Genomic DNA, 22560 nt, shown 5'->3' with positions numbered 1-22560 from the left:
TTTTATATTCCAGATTTCTCAAAGCTCAAAAATCACAATTGGGCTGGACCAGGTTGTAGGCAAAGAAAGTTCTTAACTCACCACTGCATTTAGACGATTTGAAGAGATGTGGCAAGGAATGAACATGTAGGCAAAGAGTAGTTTTTTTGCACTGCCACATCACTGAGAGCCATTAATGATCCTAATCTCCTGCATACTGTCCAGAGGCGGTGGAGGAGAAAGAGAGGGCTCAGAAGGTAAAGCCTGACACAGATGTTCCCAGAGAAAGTCTGCAGTAGGCATCCATCAGCGATATGAGCAAACCAAGCTGTTCCTCTACCCACCTTGTTCCACAAACAACCTACACAAAGGAGCTCATCTTTGTTCTGCTCTGTTCCCATCATTTTTTTCCTGTAATATTTCAGTAGTTACGAATAAAGTGCAAATATGTCTAAGACGTGTTGTATTTGCATATCAATTTTTAAAGCAAATACTGCTTGCACACAGTTCACTTGGCAGGAAAAAGAACAACTGTCTAAACCACCTTCAATTAAGTAGCACCTTCAGGCACAGAATTAACCTTTACATGGACTTACTAAAGCCCAGACTGGATGGTCCCATCTCTGTCTCCAAGACCCAGGCAGCAGGAGATGCTGCCTTGTAATAACCAGTCATATGTTTTAAACTACCCTGATTTCTGTCTTGTTTCTATTCATCTAATAAATTGACTCACTGTTGACTTTAATCTCCGTTATTAATTCATCAGATGACTGATTGATTCAACTACAGCTTTAATCTGATGATTATCTCACTATACTCGAGCAATAGCTGTTTTAGTTATGATTCCAAATTATTTTGTTTCTTTATTGCTGCATGATAAAATCCTTGCAGAAGTGTGCAAAGCCATTTTTCTATTAAAACTACTATGTTATCCCTGTAGACAGGCAAAGATAACCTTACAAAATAAATATGCCAGCCACTTCATTCCACTTTCAAATCTCTGTATGTGTCCTTCATACTTCAGATTAAATATCTAAAACCACTCAGATTAAATATGTTGATAACTTCTTAAAAGAACACTATGCTGGAACAGCATATATTTCTTGCCCATAAATACCACGACTAAACCCATTGCTGAATAAAGACATGACAGACTACTGAGTACATGTACACACTTCTGTACATGGTCCGAGAGCGCTCTCAATGTCCCAGCATCTTCCAGTGCTCCAGTTCAGCAAGGTTACACCCAACTGAGGATCAACAAAGATTTCAAATCTATCGCACCATGTCACCTGGGCTGTAAGAACCTCCCTGTATCCCCCTTCCCTCTCAGCTACCATGGTCCTGCTTGCTGGAAAGATTTCAAATTGTCTGTGTTTTGACAGCTCCTGAGCCAAGCAATGCCTTGGAAGAGCACTCAGGGCAAGAGATGCTCCCCTTGCATGAGCACTTGGGAGACAGATGGCACATCCTGAGGTCCAAACATGCTGTACTCTGTACCCTCCTATTCGACCTCTGTTGCAGCACAGGTTTCTACTCAAGTGTAGAGCAAAATATTATGTAAAAGTTAGTGGTTTCCTCCTATGATACCTTGTAGGTCAGAAGGAAGGGGTCTGCAGGAGAGAAGAGAGGATGATGAGCTGCTCCAGAGCAGGTCAGGAAGTGTCCTTGGTTCCTGCATATCCTAAACACAGCAATGGGCTTGTTCAATATATAGTTGTGTTGCACTGGAGGAAAGGCAAAATGCCAGGCAGAGATTTCTGACTCACAATAAATTGGAAATTCAGCAACAGAAGAAAAAGTTAAATTTGCTGCATATATCTTCCAAGACCACATTTAGAAACTATCTCAGAATGTTTCATCCTATATTTAGTTACAACTGCAGCAAGGTAAAATTGAAGTCAGTAAGTGCACCAGAATCATCACCAGGTAATGGAACAGCACTTACATAAATGACTAAGTTACAGCACACTGGCCAATTTAAACCTAATTATGTAGATGCTGTTAAATATTATGTGAACAAAAAGTACTTCAAGTTTTGCAACAAACTGCTGTAACTTTCCAATACTTTACCCAGTCATGGTGAAGGAACAGTAACTCAGAACCACATAATGGCTGCCAGCCATCCCATCTGGAAGTGCCTGCACCCAGCAAGGAACAACAAGCTTCATGTGACTGCTCTCCTAGCTTGGGTATTAGTCTTGGTAAAATAATGTAAGCCATATTGCAGTGAGGTGAAGTCAACTTTTTGTTTTATTCCTTTTCCTTCAACATTTTACAAATATTTGTCGAAGGCTCAACTTCATTGGCAAATCTAAAACACATCAGACATACACTTCCCTTGGTTCATACCAGAAAAATGAGCAGACATACACTGTGAAGATCAACAAGCAGACTCTGCTGGGAAAAGGGTCAAAGGAAAATCAATTTAGAATTCACCATTTTCCACCCGTGAAAAAAAAAGGAAAAAATTAAATCACAAAAATATACAGACGGAGAACGAGCGTTTCACAGTGCTGAAGGCCCCTCAGCCATGACAGCAGGACATGCACCTCCAGGGTTTGACAACAACAGACATCACACTTCCAATTTTTTTGTTTCTTCCCACTCCCCTCACCCCCACAACACATATAACTAGTTTTGTTAACATGCTGTAAAGTTCAGGAGACTGCACATGCATATTTATATTAAGTCTCCCATTAGACCCACTGAGGGTAATTTGGAAGAAAAAAGCTCACAGAGTCTTTTCTTATAACCAACCTGAAAATGAGAGCATAGATAAACAAGGCACTTGCAATCCAACTGTCACACAAAATTATCTTCTGGGCGGAAATTGCTCCTATTTGGTCTTAAAATGCAAGACAAAATTATTTCAGTCATCAAAATCCCCTCTGCATTTTTGCACTGCCCAGCTGACCTCCCCCAGAACCCAAAAAGGAGATGATTTTCTTGAGCAGGAGGCAGAAAAGCAATACCCAATTTATATTAAACAAACAAGAAGGGTGCCATAAAAATAAGGAGACCTGACCTAGGTCTGGGCCATGAGGTTGAGCTGGATCAATGCCTTTTTAGTTTTAAATTGAAGGCATTCTAATAATTTGGGGAAAATGGAACTGAGCACTGGATTTGGCAGATGCTTGTTATTGCTGAAACATTCACACAGGCCCAGATGTGTCCTCACCCAATCTTGAAGGGTTTCTCTCTATATGTGTATATTTCCCAAAGGTTCTCGTAAGTCCCAATAAATGACAGCTCAGGAACTTTCCTCTGCAGTCCCAGCAGACCATGCCCCCTTATCCTCATAGTAAACCTAAACAATAAAAATCTCTACAATAAAATTTGAAAGCTCTTTATCAATGATGTACAACTAGAGATGATTTGCAGCATCACTGAGCTTAAAAAAATTGGTAGAGGTCACATTAAGAAGCCTTCTTTACATTATTTCCCTTATCATTAAGATATCCAGGGGCATTTCTCTCTCATTATATTTTACAGAGTGAAGATACAAGTGAGTTAATTGTCATACTGAAATTCTGGCATTTTATTCCAGTATTCAGAAACTAATGAATCCTAAAATGGAATTTTTAGGAAGAATACTCCATTTTAATAACATAACAAGCTAGAAAATCTTTGTTTCTTGACTCACTGACAGAACTGGCAAGAAAGGGGGAAATGAATTGAATTCTGTAATCCACCTTCTGCAGAAGGAAGGAAAGGATTGAGGGATGAAGGAATGAGCCTTTTAGTGCCCTCACACTAAGGAACCAATGCTCATGACAAAAAAGTTCTGAGATGCTGGAATTACTGCTGGAATGACCAGGGAATGAGTGGCAGAAGCAGCTCCTGCAACAAGCTGTGCCAGATGCTGGTTGGAGAGCAGCTCCTTTCCCAGTGCTGCAGAGCACAGCCATTCAAAACACTCCCCACACATTTCAGAGTTTAATGCAGCTGTAGTCTTAGGGATATCAAGCCCAACAGATGTGAAATAAAAATGCTATTGTATCAGGGGAATTGGTTCTCAGAATAGCTTGAGTGATCAGAATAAACATCAAATCCTGAAAAACACCTGCCAGCTTTTGGAAGGACAGGTTTGGGGAACTGTTGGGGATTTTTCTTGTTTGTTATTTTTGTGCAGAAAAAAAATAATTCTTTCCCCATCTTTCTGTCCTATCTAAGCATTATGAGAAATGGCCAAGAGAAAACCTGCCACACTGCTCCTCCCTGGACAGTGTGCTAGTTCCTGCCTCCCCAGTCTCTCAGTGGCATTTGGTTGACTCCACCTCCTCTCCAGAGCATGGTGTTACACACAGAAGCGATGCCTTTGCCCTCCTGTGTCCTCCCTTACTGAAGAAGGAAAGACTGCTGGTCATCACAATTCAGTGTTCAGAAGTCAAGAAAAACACACACTCGTTTCAAAACATGTTGGGTCAGATCCATTTCTTTCCTGTTCTTGCCTCTGATTTATCTCTTTATTACAAAAGGCTTCTTAGCTCACAGGAACAGCAGTAACTGCAGCATTACCAGGTTACCACACTACAGGCTGTAGTAGATCCACTCTCCAAATCAACTGTGAACAAGTAAACACATGTGTCAGCTCCTTTCAAGGTCATTGGGGAAGCTCTCCCTGAACAGCTAACTTTAATAAGGAGATGCATGGTTTGAAAAGCAGAACCTTGGAAGCCTTGAATTCATTTTTTCTTGGCTTTGCTTTTTGTAAATAAAATACAAACATATTTTGTATAAGCTTGTCCCTCTAAAAGTTACAAGACTGGAAAATACTGGTTAAGATTTATTTAAAGTGGAGGTACTTATCAAATGTCACTGTTTTCCTGTTCAAAATGATTGCTCATTTTGATTAGCCTTTTATACCACAGCAAAGCAAAAACACACATAAAATTACACTCCTAAGAAACTCTCAAAGCACAGATCACACAAGAAAACAGTTATGTTGAAATGGTTAGAAAATATATTCACCATGTACACAACATTCAAACCAAAAGCTGACTCCACACACTCCACTGGAAGGCTCCCACCACATGTACAAACACACCCAGGAATCACAGTCTAGTCTGAATCCTGTAGCCCACAAGAGACTGCTTGAGAGAAACACCAAAAATACCAACCAAATAATAATTAAGCTACAGAAGAAACCCCTAACTATCATCTCAGCAACTACTCCCAGTATCTTCTGTAAGGAATTTTATTCCAGCTGGGAAATCAGAGTTAGCACTTTAGTCATATATAAAGAGAAGGCCTAAAGCAGCACAAGACAAGAAATAAAACTTAGTATCTCAAGTAAATACACATGAATTGCAAACCCTGTAACAGACTTCAGAGAGAGAAAAACAGGATATCAGAAGTAAATTAGACAAAGAGCTGAAGGCGCTTCTGAAAAATAAAAATATATGGTGGAAAATTAAAGCATATAAGAATACCCTTTAGATCCCATCTCAAAGGACTAATTTGCACAGAGAATTCATACCACCAAAGTGAGCATGGAAAAAACTCTCTCTCAAAGCTTCATATCCATCAAACATGATAGCTGGACTGGATCATCTCAAAGGTCTCTTACAACCTTCATGACTCTGTGAATCTAACAGGGGGATCTGTCCTTCTTCAGAAGATCTGCTTCATCCCAAATTGCCAACCTGTAGGACTGGCTGCAGATTCCCATCAGCCCATCAGACTCCACTGCACCAGCTGCAGTCAAGGAACTTCCAAGACACCCATTCCCAAATTTTTAAACTAATACTGCAATGTCATTTTGCCTAATTAAAAGAAATATTCTGAACCAGCAACTCTCTTCTTGATGCTGTGAGTCAGAAGAGCTCTAACCTTAATAATCACCTGGGTCTAACCAATACAAAAGTTTTTAAGACATCCAGGAATCCCTTAAAATGTTCAAGCTGAACTTTGACACTGTTTTGGATCAATCAAAGTAATCTCGAAAACAAGAGCTGATGCTCCCCCCCCTCCACAAATACTATTTCCATAATGAACTAAAACCACTGTACATTCAAAAATCCATTTGTTTTGGGTTTATTAAAATAAATTACTAGTCATGGCCAATGTAGAATAAATATTCATAGACTCATGGAATTATAGAATAGTTTGGGTTGGAAGGGACCTCTAAAGGTCATTGAGTCCAACTTGTCATGGGCAGGGACAGTTTCTACTAGACCAGGTTGCTCAAAGCCCCATCCACTCTGGCCGTGAACACTTTCAGGGATGGGGCAGCCACAACTTCTTTGGGCAATATTCAGACTTGCAGCTGAGTTTGGAGCACACAGCCAGGACATGGCACCGCACTCAGCCAGCACTTCCACCTGTGTAAAACACACAACTACAAATAAAGGACTTCTGAGTATCAGTGATCCTGGATGTGAGGGCCACAGGTGATTTGGGGCCTCTTCCATTCTCACTGTCCAGGGGAAAGGAATACAGGTTCTTCTGCACATCTGCAGCACCAACAAATAAAAAAAGCTTTCAGGCTGGATGTTATAAATTGTATTCCATGTCTCCTTCCTCCTACAGCATCATCAAAACTAACCTGGCAAAGCCAATGAGATCAAACAAACTTCTACCTTACAGAAAATCATGGACACAAAAAAGGGCCAACTATAAATGAGTATAGAAACTGGGGGAGCCATTTGAGTGCCCCTCACTGTCTCCAAAAGCTCACTCAGCACCATGGCATTGTTAGGTTCCTCCAAAGCACCAAAATTAGGCTTCTGCCTGTATTTTCCCCTCCAGGGAAATGCGATTTCCAATTAGAGCCAAGAAAGCAGCAAGTAATTTATCTGGGTAAATGAGATGCCAAATGCTGGGCCGTAGAAAAGCATCACATACATTCTCCCTAATAAAATGGGATTGTTGAGTTGTGATACCCATTGACAAGTCAACAAAAATGTGGCTGGAGCAGATGATAGATGAAAATGTGCGTCCTGGAGCAGAAACTTGAGCAGCAGAACAAGTCCCTGGTACTGAAAGGTTCCCAATACTCAGATCCCATGGCTCTACACCACAGGTGGAGCCCTGAGCCAACAAGTACTAGCAAAAGGGGTAGTCAGTAAATACAACTGAGACTATGGAGAGAATTTGGAGGTGAATTTCCAAATCTAATCAGATCTGAGATCTCTTCAAAGGGTTTTTGTCATATTCATAGCAGGCATGATTTGGTTTGCTATTATATATTCATGTGGTTCCATTCAGAACAACCTTGTTTCATTACAAGGGATTCCGTTGTGCTTCACAGTCCTGCTTCATTTCTTCGATGGCAAATTCTTCAGGAGATTAACCTGACACACTTAGTCCCCTGATAATAGATCCTGTCTTTTCTGATATCATTACCAATTTCAAGCACATAGCAAGAAACAGGCTTAAAATTTTTTAAAAGTAGTGACTTGAAAGCTTTCTTGTTCCCACATTTTCTTGGTGCAACACATTTCACTTTACATGAATGTTGTAAGATTCAGCTCAAGTAAATATGAAATAAATTATTAAGCTTCGAACCAAAAGCTCCCAGTCCTAAAAACCCTCTTTATTGCTCTTGAAGGGCTCCAGTGTCTGGCACAGCACTAATTGGAGTTCAGATTTTAAGTAGCTTGGAGTGGCTTTTGTTCTTTTCTCGGAGTTCAACATATTATTCTTATGCTTCATATGCACAGAGGACATTAGTGAAGATAAACTGTGCAACTGGTAATTGTAATTAGAGTTGCAACATCTATTATGGGAACAATCCACTGTGCCACTTCTTCAACATACTGAGAAATGAAAAGGCTTTTGCTTATGAAGCACCAGTCATGATACTCACTGGAACAAAAATGCATTAAGAAATGGAATGAAATACATTTACACAATATAAAATTTCCTAAAATTACTTACATTGTCGTTACTGGTTTTCTACTGTCCTGTCACATAAGCAGAGTCCCAACATAATTCTGGGAGATGTGTCTGAGGAAAGCACAGCTTTTTGTAAAGCTCAAAAAGTTCACAGTAAAGAAATCTGTTCAAAACCTCAATCTACTTCTGAAAATGCTGATGTCCATAATATCTACCCATCTAAACAGCAGAAAGCTGCATGAACTTTGGAAGAATTCTTTGAAAGGATCTTCTTAACAAAACTGTAGAAAATGCCACACATTTCTGAGATTTCAAAATTAGAATTTTTTATAAAATGAAATGTAGATAAAACTGTATTGCCTTTGGAATCCAAATAAGCATTAAGTGATTACAGTGGCAACAAAGCTCTAATAAAAGGGCTACCAACTGAAAGACTATCCACTATCCAGTTTAAGTTTGCTCCTGGGACCATGCCTAGCATTCCAGCTCTTTACAAATTTCTTGCAAATCAACAACTTTTTACAAGACTGTAAAATTTGCTTATCATTATCACATCAGGAAACAAAAGCTTTTTCAATATTTTAACTGATTAAACTTTAACTGCTACTTTATTTTATATTACGAAAAGAAAAAACACCCAGAGATTGCACCATGTCTGGCTGAGGTAACCATTTTCTAGGGATATCCAAATTCCTCTGTATGAAAACAACAGCAGAGAGTATTTTATAGCAAGGGGCAATTAGAAACACGGACATGAACTTCCTTTTTCCACAGCATCTGAAGATGATTTCTAAGACATGTGACAAACTTGATGGCATCATCTGTGCAAATCTGGTTTGGTACATAAAATGCCTTGCAAAGGGAAAGCAAGAAACATATTTATTTATCTATATGTATAAAAAATACATTTTCCTAATTTTATACCTTTACAGGAGTGCTGCTTTAATCACCAAAAATGAGTATTCTTTTCCTATCCTGTAACTTGGCACTCCTTGTACTGGCACCTTCTAACTGGGACCAGGACTAAAATAATAACTCTTTAAAATCTGACTACAACTCCAATGAACTGAAGGATCAGACCAAGCCTGGTTATTAATGGTGCTTCTGTACCCAATGCAGCTTACTAAATATTTAAGATATATAAACATGAAAGACTGTAAATCACCACACACCAAAACTACAGATGATCTTTAAGGTCCCTTCCAACTCAAAACACATGATTTTTTCTCTGCAATGCCTCCTGGAAAAAGATACATTATGTACTTCACTCATTATTCTAATGATCAGTGTTCAGGGTTTTTATTATTATTAATTGCATATAAATTACCATGATTTTTGTATCCCTGGGAAAATATTTAGCTATTCACCTCTCAGAGGAACAATGCTGAACAAAGGCAATGAATGCTCAGCATAAAAGAACAATGCAGAACACAGAAATTTATGCATGCCATTTAAAAGGCATGGCATTTAGCAAAAAAATCAAAAGTATGTCATAAATCTTTAATTGTAAGAAAAAAAGAAGCCCAACTAATGTTTGCCAAGTCCTTGATAATATTTAAGCATGAACACTGCCTACTTCATGAGTGCAAAATCTTCTTAACTCACTTATCTGCATGTATCCTCAACCTCCTCTGAAGTGTTCTGTTGCAAAATTCATTGTATCCAAGATCTGCTAATCATCATCAGGAAACTCTGTTACGCATCTTAAGGACGTACTTTAGGCTCTCAAGAGGAAAAATAAACACATTTTATTAGCTGCTTTTGGAAAATACTGATTTGTATTTATTTAGAAACCTTTTCAAGTTGCACCACTGTTAAATTAAATATTTATGGCATGATTTTCCAAGGAGTTTAACACCTGTTAAGAGTTTAACATGCCGACTTCAACAGAGCTCCAAGAGCCCAACATTTCTGCAAACTTCAGAAGTGACAAGGTTGGGATGTGGCAAAGCAGCTCCAGTGTTACTGCTGAGCTCTGAAATGCAACCAGGATCCTGCCCAGCCCGTTTCGCATCCAGCACTGCATTTCAGACAAGTGAATTGGCCATATTTTACTGGAAATACCAGAAATACAACTCATTAGTACCTGTTAACTGTAAATAAAACATATGCTAAATGCTGTTAAGCTAATCCTCAATGCATCTTCCCTGTCCTTTACCAGTGGAACACCTACATGCTTGGATCATACAACATCACATTGAACAGCAGCTTAGAGAGGAGACAAAAATCCACAGTATGTCAGGAGCTGAAAAGCAAAGCTATTGATATTGAGAGTGAGAAGCTGAATGAGGATGCAGCAAAAAATACAGCATAAAGAAGAATATGTGTCTGATACACTGTAAAAACCTGTATCCTGCTGACAGTGGGGTGAGTGGCTTTGGCATTTGGCTTCCCAGCCAAAACTGAAGCCTGTACCTCTGGCCTATCAAATGAAGTCAAAATAAGAGGCTAGGTTTAGCCATCCTCATTTTGTTTAGCTTCTGAGAGACTTGAGTTTACTATCCTGCCCAGCTTCATGTTTTCAGGTAGCCCATGTATTCCATTCTTTCACAAACAGACGATTTCTCATGCCCTGTAGGCAGCTGTGCCCTCCTGCCCTCCCTGCTCCTTTACCCAGTTGCAACACGTGCCTAAATCTGAACTATGGTGCAAAGACATCAATTTATATTTCAGAATTAAACTCCAAAATTTCCTTGTGGTGCTTGGCCTAGAATTATGGAAGCAAAAAACCCATTATCTTTTAGGTAGTAAATAAATAAAATCTAAGTAAGAAATTGCTATACATCAAAATTATTCAAATGATGATCCAACATGATTTCATAAACTGAAGACAAATAAAATAGTTGAATACTGAAGATTGGACACATCAATCTCTTTATACACTTTACAGCACACTACAAATCTGCCCAGCAAGTTGAATATTTTACACATTAAAACAGAGGCTTTCATCACACCATAAAACATTTTCAAATGGAGACCAGAAAACAGACAAGCATATTTACTGTAAAGCTTTATACTTGTGTCATCAATTAACAACAAAAGTTTGGAATAAAAGTAAAATAAAAGCTAATCAAAGCAGCTAGCTGTCAAAACAGATGGGAACTGTATTTTTCAAATCAAACAAAAAGCCAAAGCTTTCCAACATTCAGATGATACAAATAACTTAAAGGAAGGACAGTAAGTGTCAGAATTTTATGAAGAAAAGGTGTCCCTGACTTAAAGATTCACATTTATGCATTTCCATTTTTTTCTCTTTTATTTTGGCTTCATGATGATTAACTCACACTACAGCAGACCTCTGAAATGTGAACTATAAATACGGTGTCGCCATGACACTGCAGGCAAAATAAATAAAATCAGAGCCCCAACATTATTTCAGCCTCAAACAAATGTTTCAGTCCCTACATTGTCTGGCTCAGAAAGATACATAGACAGTCTCACAGACAGAGATATAAATGAACAATTGCAGTACCTTTTTCCCACACTGTTTACAGGGCTGGCTATATTCCTACTGGCAATAGATTTTCTTCTTGACAGCTTCTTGGTGTTGGTGCTGTCATCAGTGTTGTCATCCTCTTTCTTTGCTGTGTTACTTCCTTTGCTGTTCAGGTCCCTTAGCACATTATAATTAATTTTACTTGAGATTTTCTTCTGTTCTAACATCTTTTCAATTGCCTCTCCTGCTGTGCTGGCTTGAATTGGCTCCCGCTTCTTTGCAGATTTCTTTGGCTTAATTAAAATATAAAATTAGTGATGTTGATACAAACAAAGTTTCCATGAAGCAGAGGGGCGAGTTACAGTGCAGCAGTCCTGGTGCAGGTGCTGCTGATGCGGGGATGCAGGCCCTGTGCCCAGGCTAAGCCAGCACTGCCTCTCCTGCCACTCAATGGGACCAAAGCACCTCTTTTCTCTGAGAGGTGTTTGCTTTTTTGCCAAATCCCCAGTGTATTACGAATTCTTTACTTAGTATCTGTAATGTTGCCAGAGAAGAAGGATGGGCCATTTCTCAGGCATGAAAAAATCCAAAAGGGGAGTGAACTGCTGTTACAGGAATAGGGACCTTGATGGCATCACCCAGCATGGAAATAAAGAATTTCCTCTGCTAAAACTGCCTTTAAAGTCAGAGTGAAGCCGGGTCACAACTCCCCTCAGCGCTGACAACTCCGCATCGAAACTGCAATGGTGTTTTATATCGAGTCTGAAAGCAGCGTGGGAAAATATCTACCCAACTCCTCCTCCACACTGGAAAAGGCCAAGAACATGAGCAGCAGCTTTCTAAGCATGTACTGGCATTAAGGAAAGGAAGCAGGAGGCTGCAGACACACGAGCACTGCGGCAGTGTCACCTGCCAGTGCCTTTCCCAGGCACGGGCTGCAGGGCTGATGCTGCGCAGAGCCAGGCAACAAGGAAAGACACTGGAGAACACTTCCAGCTATGTCCCATGCCTGGGTAGGTACGAAAAAAATCCCCCAGAACTTCTGTTTCTCATTTGGCATTTTCCTTTTCAAAGGAAGGTTTTAACACCAAGCTCTGCAGGAGATTTATTTTTTAATGGATAATAGCCCCTCTGTTTACCTACATGGGTCAAGTGCTACCTTGAAATTGGAAAGCACCATATTAATCAAGTTCTACTCGAGCTGTCAGAAACAATACGGGGTTAGAGAAAAACTCCTGTGTTGTCCGAACAAAAAAGTGGGTGTTTGGGCTATTTGGTGGTGCCAACGAGTTATACAATTTTGAAAATTGCTGGTAGACTGCCACGTCTGTGTGAGCACAGGATGAATGAGAAACTCTGAGGCATAAAACAGTGTTTCATTGTCTGGTTTTGTTTTTATTGTTGAAATACCTAGGGGAAGCAGGAAACTCTGTCTTTCGCATTAGTCGGGGAAAAAGACAGAGGATATATGCACTAAAAACTAACACGGATTTCAGTTGCATGTGGAAGATTTGACTTGTCACTTGCTCAATTACACAAAATACTAATGCTGTAAATCATGAATATACGGCCAATTAGGCTGCTTTAAACTGCTAAACATGGAGACAGGACATGCCATTTGTTAACATAACTGTCGCATTCTTTATGAAAGGTAGAACAAAATACTCCTTCAAGTGAACGTAACAAGGATCTGTTCAGTTCTTCATAAAGAAATCATTATTGTAAGAGCAAAAGAAAGTCACTGAAGTTATGGCAAGTACAAACAAATTCCCCATGCGCATGTTAAATAAAAAATTAGGCATGTCTTAAGACCTGTAGTTTAATAAGCAAGCAATTAGAACAGCAATCATAAATGCAAAGAGCTAGCTCTAACTTTGACATGCACAGAATTTTCTCATAATAGCAATTTAAACTAGAAGTTTGGGCAAGAAAGCGTTTTACTCACCACCTGAAAAAACATAGCCTTGTAATTCAGTAACAGCTAGAGATACAATAGCTTTTGCTCGCTTAGTGGTGACCTGTACCAGTATGCCCATACATCCTACATGGAGCTGATCAGCAGATGTAATAAATTTCCCAGACATTTTCAAACAGACACAACACACAGTTTAATACCTTGTGCTCCTTATATATCCCAAGTTCTTTCTCTTTTGCTATTCTTGCTTCCTTTTCTGAAAGATGACAAAAGGGTAACCAGCATGAAAATTACACAGACTGCATATTTCAGCAACACCAGCCAAAAGGAGAATTTCAGTCCTACATACTTACCTTTTTGTTCCTTCAAATAATCTGCATTTTCTTTCATCCACAGCTCTGCTTTTATCTGAGCTTCTGTTTCATTAAGAATATACTAAAAGACAAAACAAGTTTTATCTACTTTCAGAAATCAAATTGAAAACCATGGAGCAAAATTGAACTGAAAAATCACTGGCAAGGTCAATTCATATTCTGTTTTTGAAAACACACCAATAAAAGAAAACATGAGTGAGATGTGACAATCAGAGAGCGTTTCTAGTCACTTCTAAAGCTGGCAACATGAATGACCTGTTTTCAAAAAACAGTGCTTGGTTTCCAAACTATGATGGGGTGACCAAAACCTATCCAGACGTGGTCTGTAATTAACCAAAAATTATCCTGGGTTTATGATTTTTTTTCAGATGATATGAGAGGTTACCATGACAATATGGTCATCTGTAAGCAATTCTGCATATTGATGGTGGTCTGTAATTCAAAACAGGACGGGAACCACTGTCCTGTGCGATCAAAACAGAAACATGTGTCTTCTGGGTAGGTTTCTGCCAAGGTTTAGGCAGAGTTACCAATTATTAGTTCAGTGGCCACATCTGTGTGAAGGAAATCAGCTTAGATTGCTGGAGTGTTAGTCCTCTAAATTTTTGAGAGAGCTGGGTTCAGTAACCACATCCAGGCTTTTTGCAGTTAACTCCACTTAGTAGCATCATTAGTGGGAATGAAGCAGTAAAACACATCTAGGACTATGTGGATGAACCACAGAAATAAATAAATAGATAGGTGGCACTTACTTAGTTGTAAATTACTTAAATGTAAAAATTAACCCAGTATTTAGCTCAACTATCAATGAAACAAAAGTCAATGTTGTTTGGGAATAAAGAACTTTGCAGAACAAAAACCAATTAGGTCATCCATCATGAACAGGGCACTTTAGTTTTAACCAGTGCACCCAAGACTTGGAAAATTATGTTTAAATACAAGAAAAACAATTTGAGATTCCTTCATCTTTTGAGCCTGAACATTCGAGAATTTCTTCAAAGTAAAATGCACATCTAGGATTTCATATGAAAAATAACTCCAGTCAAATGAAAGTAATGCAGGGAGGAGTCCTTACTCTGAAGGAAAATAAGGCGAGCAAACAGCTGTGCAAGTCCTGGTTTATCAGACCAATATTTTTGTTCTTTCATCTGCTTCCATTAAAAGTGGGCCATAAAAGTAAAACACCCTTCTTCCTAGCTCAGTTATTCATCCTGCTTAGGCATTCAGAGAGTTCATCATCTTGGGCTTACAATATTAGTCTATTGCTGTAGAAATGAATATGAAGTCATAAAAGCAGAGTTAGGACCTCATCACAGAACCCAGGAAGAGGAGAAAATGTGTTTGTTCTTCCCTTGTGATTGTTTAAATTATGGACTGGCTACAGTGAAAAACCTCAGCCTTCCCACTCCCTCCATTCCACATCCACTCCAACCAGGAGACAATAAGGCCCAGCCCAGCAAGCCCCACTTCACAGTTACAGTCAGTTCACTGACAGCAACGTTTCAGTAACCCCTGCACTACCTCATCACTCTCAGTGACTTTGCACCCCAAAAGGAGTTTTTAGCACTGGCATTATCTGTTCCAATGACACTGTACACCAATGTGGCGGCTGGAGAGGGCACCAGGCTCAGCACTGGGAGAGCTGGATCACTGTGTGGCCAAGGATTGACCTGCCCTGTGGCCTCCAACAAGCCATCTTCCACAGGTACCTGTCTGTCCTGCTCAGGCTATATGGTAAAGGGTCATTTTTGCTGCCACACAAATAATAATATATCCTGAAAACATTACAGAAATCTTTGGAAGGACAGAGAAGCTGTATGTGCTGGTTGTGCAGTTTAGTTTCATAGAATCATAGAATCGATTGGGTTGAAAAAGACCTCTGAGATCATCAAGTCCAACCCTTGGTCCAACTCCAGTCCCTTTACCAGATCATGGCACTCAGTGCCACAGCCAAGCTCACCTTAAAAACCTTCAGGGATGGGGAATCCACCCCCTCTCTGGGCAGCCCATTCCAATGCCTGATTACTCTCTTCGGAAAGAATTTTTTTTCTGATATCCAACTTAAATTTCCCCTGGCAGAGCTTGAGTCCATCGTGCCCCCTTGTCCTATTGCTGAGTGCCTGGGAGAAGAGACCAATCCCCACCTGGCTAGAACTTCCCTTCAGGTAGTTCTAGACAGTGCTGAGATCACCTCTGAGTCTCCTCCAGGCTAAACACCCCCAGCTCCCTCAGCCTCTCCCCACAGCACTTGTGCTCCAGTCCCTTCACCAGCCTCGTTGCTCTTCTCTGGACCCGCTCCAGACCCTCAATATCTATCCTGAACTGAGGGGCCCAGAACTGAACACAACACTCAAGGTTTCCTTGGTAGCCTCCTATGCTGAATATATCTTAATTAAATAATGAATTTAGAACTCCATCAAACTTTTAGAAGTCCTCCTTTAGAATAAAAGGCATCCTAAAACTTAACTACTCGATCACCCTAAGAGCAAGCACAGCAGTCTCACAAGTGTATATGCGCAATTCACGTTTGCATGAACATTAGTTTTGATCTCAGATCGCTGCAATCGCTCAAACTTTTCCATAGACCAGAGAGAAGAGGCAGTTGAGGGGAGAAGATAAGCCAGGCAAGAACCACTTTGTCTTTTTCAGATACCCACATGCAGAGACACCCAGGACAAGAGGCGACCTTACCCGATCTATTTCACTGTCATCAATGCCACTCAGATCTAGTTCACCATCTCCTGTATTCTCACCTATAGAAAAGAACACATTTTAATCAGCCGCATATTTGCTCAGAATCCATCACAAGTTAAGTTCTACAGTAATGTAATATTTCAGGATTGTCCTTCAGAGATTTGCATCCTTCTGCCTTCATCCAGGAGGTTTAATGTGTTGCTGAGTATTTTTCAGTATGGAGGTACACACATAGACAAATTCACATTGAATTAATTTAAAATTCAGGAATAAGCACAGTCTTCTTCAGTACTAAAAATCTGTCTGAGACTTCCAATCATCTTTTCCCCTCCATTTTAATTTACAGCTACAAACGTTCAGCAGGAAGCTGGGGAAACCATTTTAAAACATGACCATTTTTCTTTCAACATAACAAGAATTTCCCTGTCAGAGCCTATAGGTCAGTAAATTATCTGTAAATTATGACTTGGAAAATATCTTCTGTTTTCAGGGAAGCAGCACCAAGCAGTGAATAACATACCATGCTGACAGTCACACGATGGCTTTCTTCTTAACTTTCTGTAATTACAACTTCACTGCAATTTTGGTAGTTTAGTAGTTATTAAGACTTCTTCTGAAAACAAATTTTTAAATATTCTGTCCATTAAAAAGCGTAACAGCACAGAACTGAGGCCTAATTTGGGACTGGCACAGTGTACAGCAAAACCTGATTTTCCACATCACATTAAAGTACTGTAGTAATATGCTATTAATGGAGTCCAGGTAGAGAAGAAAACAAATTATTCAACAAAGACTTCTGCTGGGGGATGAAGCAATCTTCTTGGTCATCTCCATTACATCTAATAGAGATCAAACAAGAGATGACCTAACCAGTTCACTTGCAGAAAAAAGTAAACAAATTAAGCTTCAACAATCTGCAATACCAAATTAAAACCAAAATGGTGCAGAGCAGTTTGACATCTCCACAGTTTGCATTACCCAGCACTGGGGATGTGCCTTCCCACAAATCCAGATCTTTGAAGAGTTTGATTCCCCAGCCTGGTGCCCCTGCACAGCACTGGACCAGTGGAGGGGGTGGCACCAGCAGCAGCTCTTTGATCCAATGGCAGCTTATGGCAACCAAATGGTAAAGACAAGAAAAGTCTGGAATTACAAGCACTGCCAGAAGATGCAAAGGATGCTCTGCTTGGCAAAACTCAGGAGTTTAAGCCAGTTCCCTGAAGTATGTGAAATCACAGGGCTGTGAATCCAACCAAAACACCTGGTTAGAGAGAGAGGCTGAGCTTCCTGGGGGGGTGCAAAGAGTCTGGCTGCCCAACTCAACAGACATACACTGGTATCAGACACCAAGAGCTTACAAATGTCTTTTCAAAATCCACCTTGAACAATCAACAGAAAGTTTTAAACATTCCACACCAAGCCATAAGCAAAACAGGTTTATCACTCTCACAGAATGTCATGTCACAAGGAACAGCATAGACTCATGGAATAATAGAATCATAGAATAGTCTTGGTTGGAAGGGATACCTAAGAGCATCTTGTTCCAAACCCTTGCCATTGGCAGGGACACCTTCCACTAGACCAGGTTGCTCAAAACCCCATCCAACCTGGCCTTGAACACTTCCAGGGATGAGGCATCCACACCTTCGTTGGACAACATGTTCCAGTGTTTCACCAACTTCACAGCAAATAATTTCTTTCTAACATCCAATCTCAACCCTCTAACAGTTTAAAGCCATTCCCTCATTGTGCTGTCACTCCAGGCTTTCATAAGAAGTCCCTCTCCAGCTCTCTTTGTAGCCCCTCTACGTACTGAAAGGATGCAGTTAGGTCACCTGAAGCCTTTTCTTCTCCAGGCTGAACAATCTCAATTCCCTCAGACTTTTCTCACAGGAGAGATGCTCCAATCCTCCATAACACTATACTTTGATTTTTTCTTGAGATTGTCTCTTAAGTGCAATATCAACTTTACCAATTCAGATAATGTGCTGCTAATATGACCGAAAAGGCCTTAAGGAACATTTCTCATTGCTGTTACATTTAGAAATTAATTTCACATTAGTCCCAGGCACCAGATTTTCTTTACAACCTGTTTCCCCCCAAAATACTTTGAAAGTGTAAAAGATTTTTATAGTAACTATATAACTGATCAGTACATATCCTTTTCTTCTGGTCTGATCTCCATATAGAGCAGCAAGAACAGAACTTTCTGCAGCAGTGCCAGCAGCTCCTCATGCAGGCACCCCACTACCAGTCAGGCAGGGATGCAACCCCAGGACATGGCCAAGCACTCCCTGGCTGAAGGATGGAGAGGAAAAGCAAGGTGACAAAATACAGTCGTTTGCTACCTTTTGATGTAACTCACTGGAATTATTTCAGTCAAACATAATCATGCAAAGGGTGGAGAGGAATCGCCCACAGGAGTGCAGGGTATCCTGCCAAATAGCCCTGGACACCTCTCCTGCCTGAACCAAGATCCCAGTTTTCAATGTGGTTTACATGCACAAGAACAGGATTTATTTTTCTTCCATATTCCATATTCATTGCACTAGATAAACTAAACTGTCCACTATCTACAGGAATCAGGGACAAAGAAAAAGGGAGCCAACTTCAAAAATCATTAGTAAGTTCTGAAAATAAAAATTTGGAAGTGATGGGTTAGAAAATAAAAATTTGGAAGTGATGATAGAACTACTCAACTCACTGCTCAACTTCACATAAAAGTGATCCCAATATTATTTGTTATAGAAACTGCCAAAGCACTTTAAGAACAATAAAAATATCCCACTGAAATCAAGCTGCCACTGCTTTTCATCATTATACACCTTGCTCTTCCTATACCCTGCTACATTTTTGGATCAGAGGTTTAAAATTTAATATGTCACAGTACAGTAGGTGTCTGTTCCCTCATACAGCCAGACTGAAAATGATGTAATTTCAGGCACCATGAACAACTCCACTTGTCATTTTAAATATAACTTTTTACCGAATTAGGTGCCAGTTTTTCTCATTGCATCAATTAGCAACAGGGATGGAAAACTCATTCTCCACCTGGTAAATTGCAGAGAAGAATCCAGAAGCAAGTTATATGTAATAAGCATTTCTTAGACCCCATAACAGCAGCGGAGGGAATAATTGCAGGATATCCCTCTGCCTGCAAGTTGTCCTTTTTCTTGCCAAAGCGATAGGCATTCATTAAATGGGTTTTTCAGAAGAAAAAGTGCCTTCAAATGCCTAATTTAATGCTTTCACTGAGAAAAAAGAAGTGTTTTGTTACAGAATGCTGATTCAAAACAGAACACTTCCATTTTGATATGAAAATTTCCATGGCAATCGTTTCCAAGAGAAGTAGACCCTACCTGCTGCAAAATATCTGTCTGCTCACTGCAAGGCATGGAAAGTAAACTCTTTGCTTTTTCATATACCACTAAGATCTTCCCAGCTGCTAAACTTTCCAAAACAATTTCTAAATGATCATTTTCTCTTTTAATAAAGGGGTCAAAATGAAACATTGGACGAAATAAAATCACAGATGTGGCCAACATCTGGCCCAGCCTCTTAAAAGCTTATTTAAAAGCAGAAACATCACGTGGCACAGCTCTGAGACATCACAGATTTCTTCTGTTAAGGAAAACAAACACTTTACCACAGGGCACAGGGAAAAAAAATAGTTGGGCATTAAAAACAACAACACTCCCTGCCCTCCCCTGCAACTTCAGTTATTAAATTAAAGGATCATCAGGAGGAGCACAGAGCAAGACAACGAGGACCAGCCTACTCCACCCTCACCTAACATCTCTGTAGGGAGGACGGGCACTTCTAGAGTTTTCCAACAAGGTACTGAATCAGCTACATTCATATCACTTAAAAACATCAATCACCCAGCCAGCTCCCCAAATATTTAAGAAACTCCACCCAAAGCCCTCTCTTTACAGCCTTTTAATGTCTTTCCAACCAACTCCTGTAGACATGAGGGCTACAATCAGACACTGGGGATTAGGTTTGTAAACCTGTAGGATTATTTACTGTTCTTGTGATTACTAAATGCACACTAAACCCTCTTTTAACACACCGTCTCCCTCTCTCCCCACCTCTGTGCAGCTAGTTAAATGTACACACAGCACACTATTATGGGGATTTATTACAGAAGAATCATTCCAGCCGATATATTTTAAATCCCACATTTTTAAAAAACAGCCACGTGAAGAATGTGTTTTTCTGTTTCTATTACAGAAGGCAGTACTATTTATTGCTCTGCCCAGATAAGAGGATTTCCTTACAGACAGAAATGGAGGCTGAACACTTCCCAGGAAATCCTCCACAGCAGATATAATAGAAGGCACTTGGTGCTCTGGTCCCACGTAGCAAATACACCTCTCATCACACCATTTCACAGCAGTCAAAGAGCCAAAAGAGTTAAAACAAAGAACCCTTCCACCTATTCAGCACACCAGATGCTAAGCACTCCCAGTATTTAAGAAATACTTTGGGGCTAAAGCAGGACAAAACCTGAAAAGAGTTGGGAGACATTTTTCAGCTACAAAAATACTTCAGCAACAAACCAAACAACCTGAGCCCAGCGTATCAGAACCAGTGGGACTGATTGCAGCTTTCAGGGAGGGATTAAATCCAACAGGAGCCACAGAAAGCTCTTGCAGATCCTCGGAGAGGCCTGATGGGGCAGAGACACTTTAGCAGCCCAAATTGATGAGCAGTGCCAGCGCCACTTTGGGAGCTGCAAGGATTGCGAAGGGAAGGCGGCAGCTTAGCATCAAAAAAGGTGCTGCACAACTGTGCCAGAACATAATTGATTAGCTGATCAGAGGGGACACGAACCCATCTGGAGGGGAAGATAACTGATTTACCGAGGGACGTGAAGAGAACAGTCATTAAACGTGGGTAACAGCGAGGGGAGCAGCAGCGGTGCTGGAAGACAAAGTGCTGTAGAGATTGGGAAGGGAAGAGAAATGGATGTGAAAATGCTGCAGCAGCAGCAGTGCAGGGTGAAGTGCAAGGATGGATGGGTGTGCAAATGAACACAGCACGTACCAAGGCGTGAGCACAGCCCATGTGGCCATACAAGCATGGAACACCACTAGTTTTATTAATATGGGGCTAGGAGCCCTCCCTCCAGAGCAGGCTGGGAGGTTATCTTGGCAATTTTAAGCTGTTGCCAACCTCACTGCTCCAGATAAGGCACTTTGTGCAATCTCAGCCCTCCCTGCCATGCTCCCATCCCACAACATGCAAGCCACGGCTGCTGAGGGCTTTGGTTCCCCCCACTCACCTTCAGCAGCATCATCGTGTGCCGTCAGAGCAGAATTATTCCACAAAAACAACACGTAAGGACAGAGCAAAATTGATTGCACTTACTGATGAAATAAGGTCACACATAACACATGACGTGTATGCTTGTATTTAAGTGAAAATGTTTTTATTTTATTGTACCCAAAGCCACCTTGAACATTACAGCCCACTCCTTCAAAGTGCCAAATCGACACCAGGATTTAGGTCCAACGGTGTACGGAGCACATGAGGCCACACATCCAGAATAAAGATAAATGAAGTCTGTCACTTTATTATTTCCTTCTGCCAAGACAAGGTTAAGGGGTCCTCTCCAGCCAAAGCCAAGTTTCCAGCCTGCTAGTTCCTCAGAGAAAGCAAACACACCACACCACACAGCGCGAGGCCCCGTCTTCCCAGAAACATTCATTCCTGCTGACGAGGGATGGTGGGAAGCGTTGCCGGCTGGCGCCGGGCTGCCTGGCACTGCCAGGGCACACAGCCCTGGCTCTGCAACGTGCCCACTGGCCAGCTCTTCACACTTGGACTATTAAAAGTGTAGAGACAAAGCCCAAATGGGTGCAAATGAAGGGCAAAAAGGTAAAAGGCGTGATTTAATAAAAACAAAGAAGTTCTACATACTCTGCTATTGTGACTGTGCAAGGTCAGCCTGTACAAAAGCAGGGATGTGCAAGTTCATCAGCTATTTCCTCACTCCTGTCTAAGGAAAACAGGACCCTCTCACAAAGCAAAGCAAATTAAGAGCCAGGAGCAGCCCTAGCTGGTTTGCAGTCACTGCACTGGGCTCATCCCCGTTGTAGGCAGACTGAGATTTTCCTACAAGATCAGACCTTAACGTGGCAAAGAACAACAAACCCATCTTTATTAAGTGCCTGAGTCTATTTCCTCACACTGAGACTCAGGCTCCAGGTGCTGCTCTGTCCTACAGCAGCTGACTGACACCCGACAGCCTCCCAGCATCGGCCGCCTCCGTACGGCAGTCACAGAACAAGGACCCCGTCACAGGAACAGCATTT

At 40.7% G+C, this 22560-nt stretch overlaps 1 protein-coding gene across 3 annotated transcripts in view; it reads right to left on the bottom strand.

Annotated features, from left to right (window-relative positions):
- Window positions 1–22560, bottom strand: part of BRF1 (BRF1 general transcription factor IIIB subunit) — a 179603-nt gene that overhangs the window by 33391 nt on the left and 123652 nt on the right. For all 3 annotated transcript variants that reach the window (XM_071557365.1, XM_071557366.1, XM_071557367.1), the window contains 4 exons: window positions 16238–16299; window positions 13526–13607; window positions 13373–13428; window positions 11294–11550 (listed from right to left, as the gene is read on the bottom strand). In XM_071557365.1, the coding sequence (XP_071413466.1) occupies window positions 11294–11550; window positions 13373–13428; window positions 13526–13607; window positions 16238–16299 (457 nt within the window). The remainder of the gene's footprint in view (window positions 1–11293; window positions 11551–13372; window positions 13429–13525; window positions 13608–16237; window positions 16300–22560) is intronic.

Source organism: Pithys albifrons, chromosome 6 (assembly GCF_047495875.1).
Source record: "Pithys albifrons albifrons isolate INPA30051 chromosome 6, PitAlb_v1, whole genome shotgun sequence".
NCBI classification, from domain to species: domain Eukaryota; kingdom Metazoa; phylum Chordata; class Aves; order Passeriformes; family Thamnophilidae; genus Pithys; species Pithys albifrons.
Note: the sequence above shows the minus strand (reverse complement) of the source record. Positions and strands in the feature narration are given on the sequence as shown.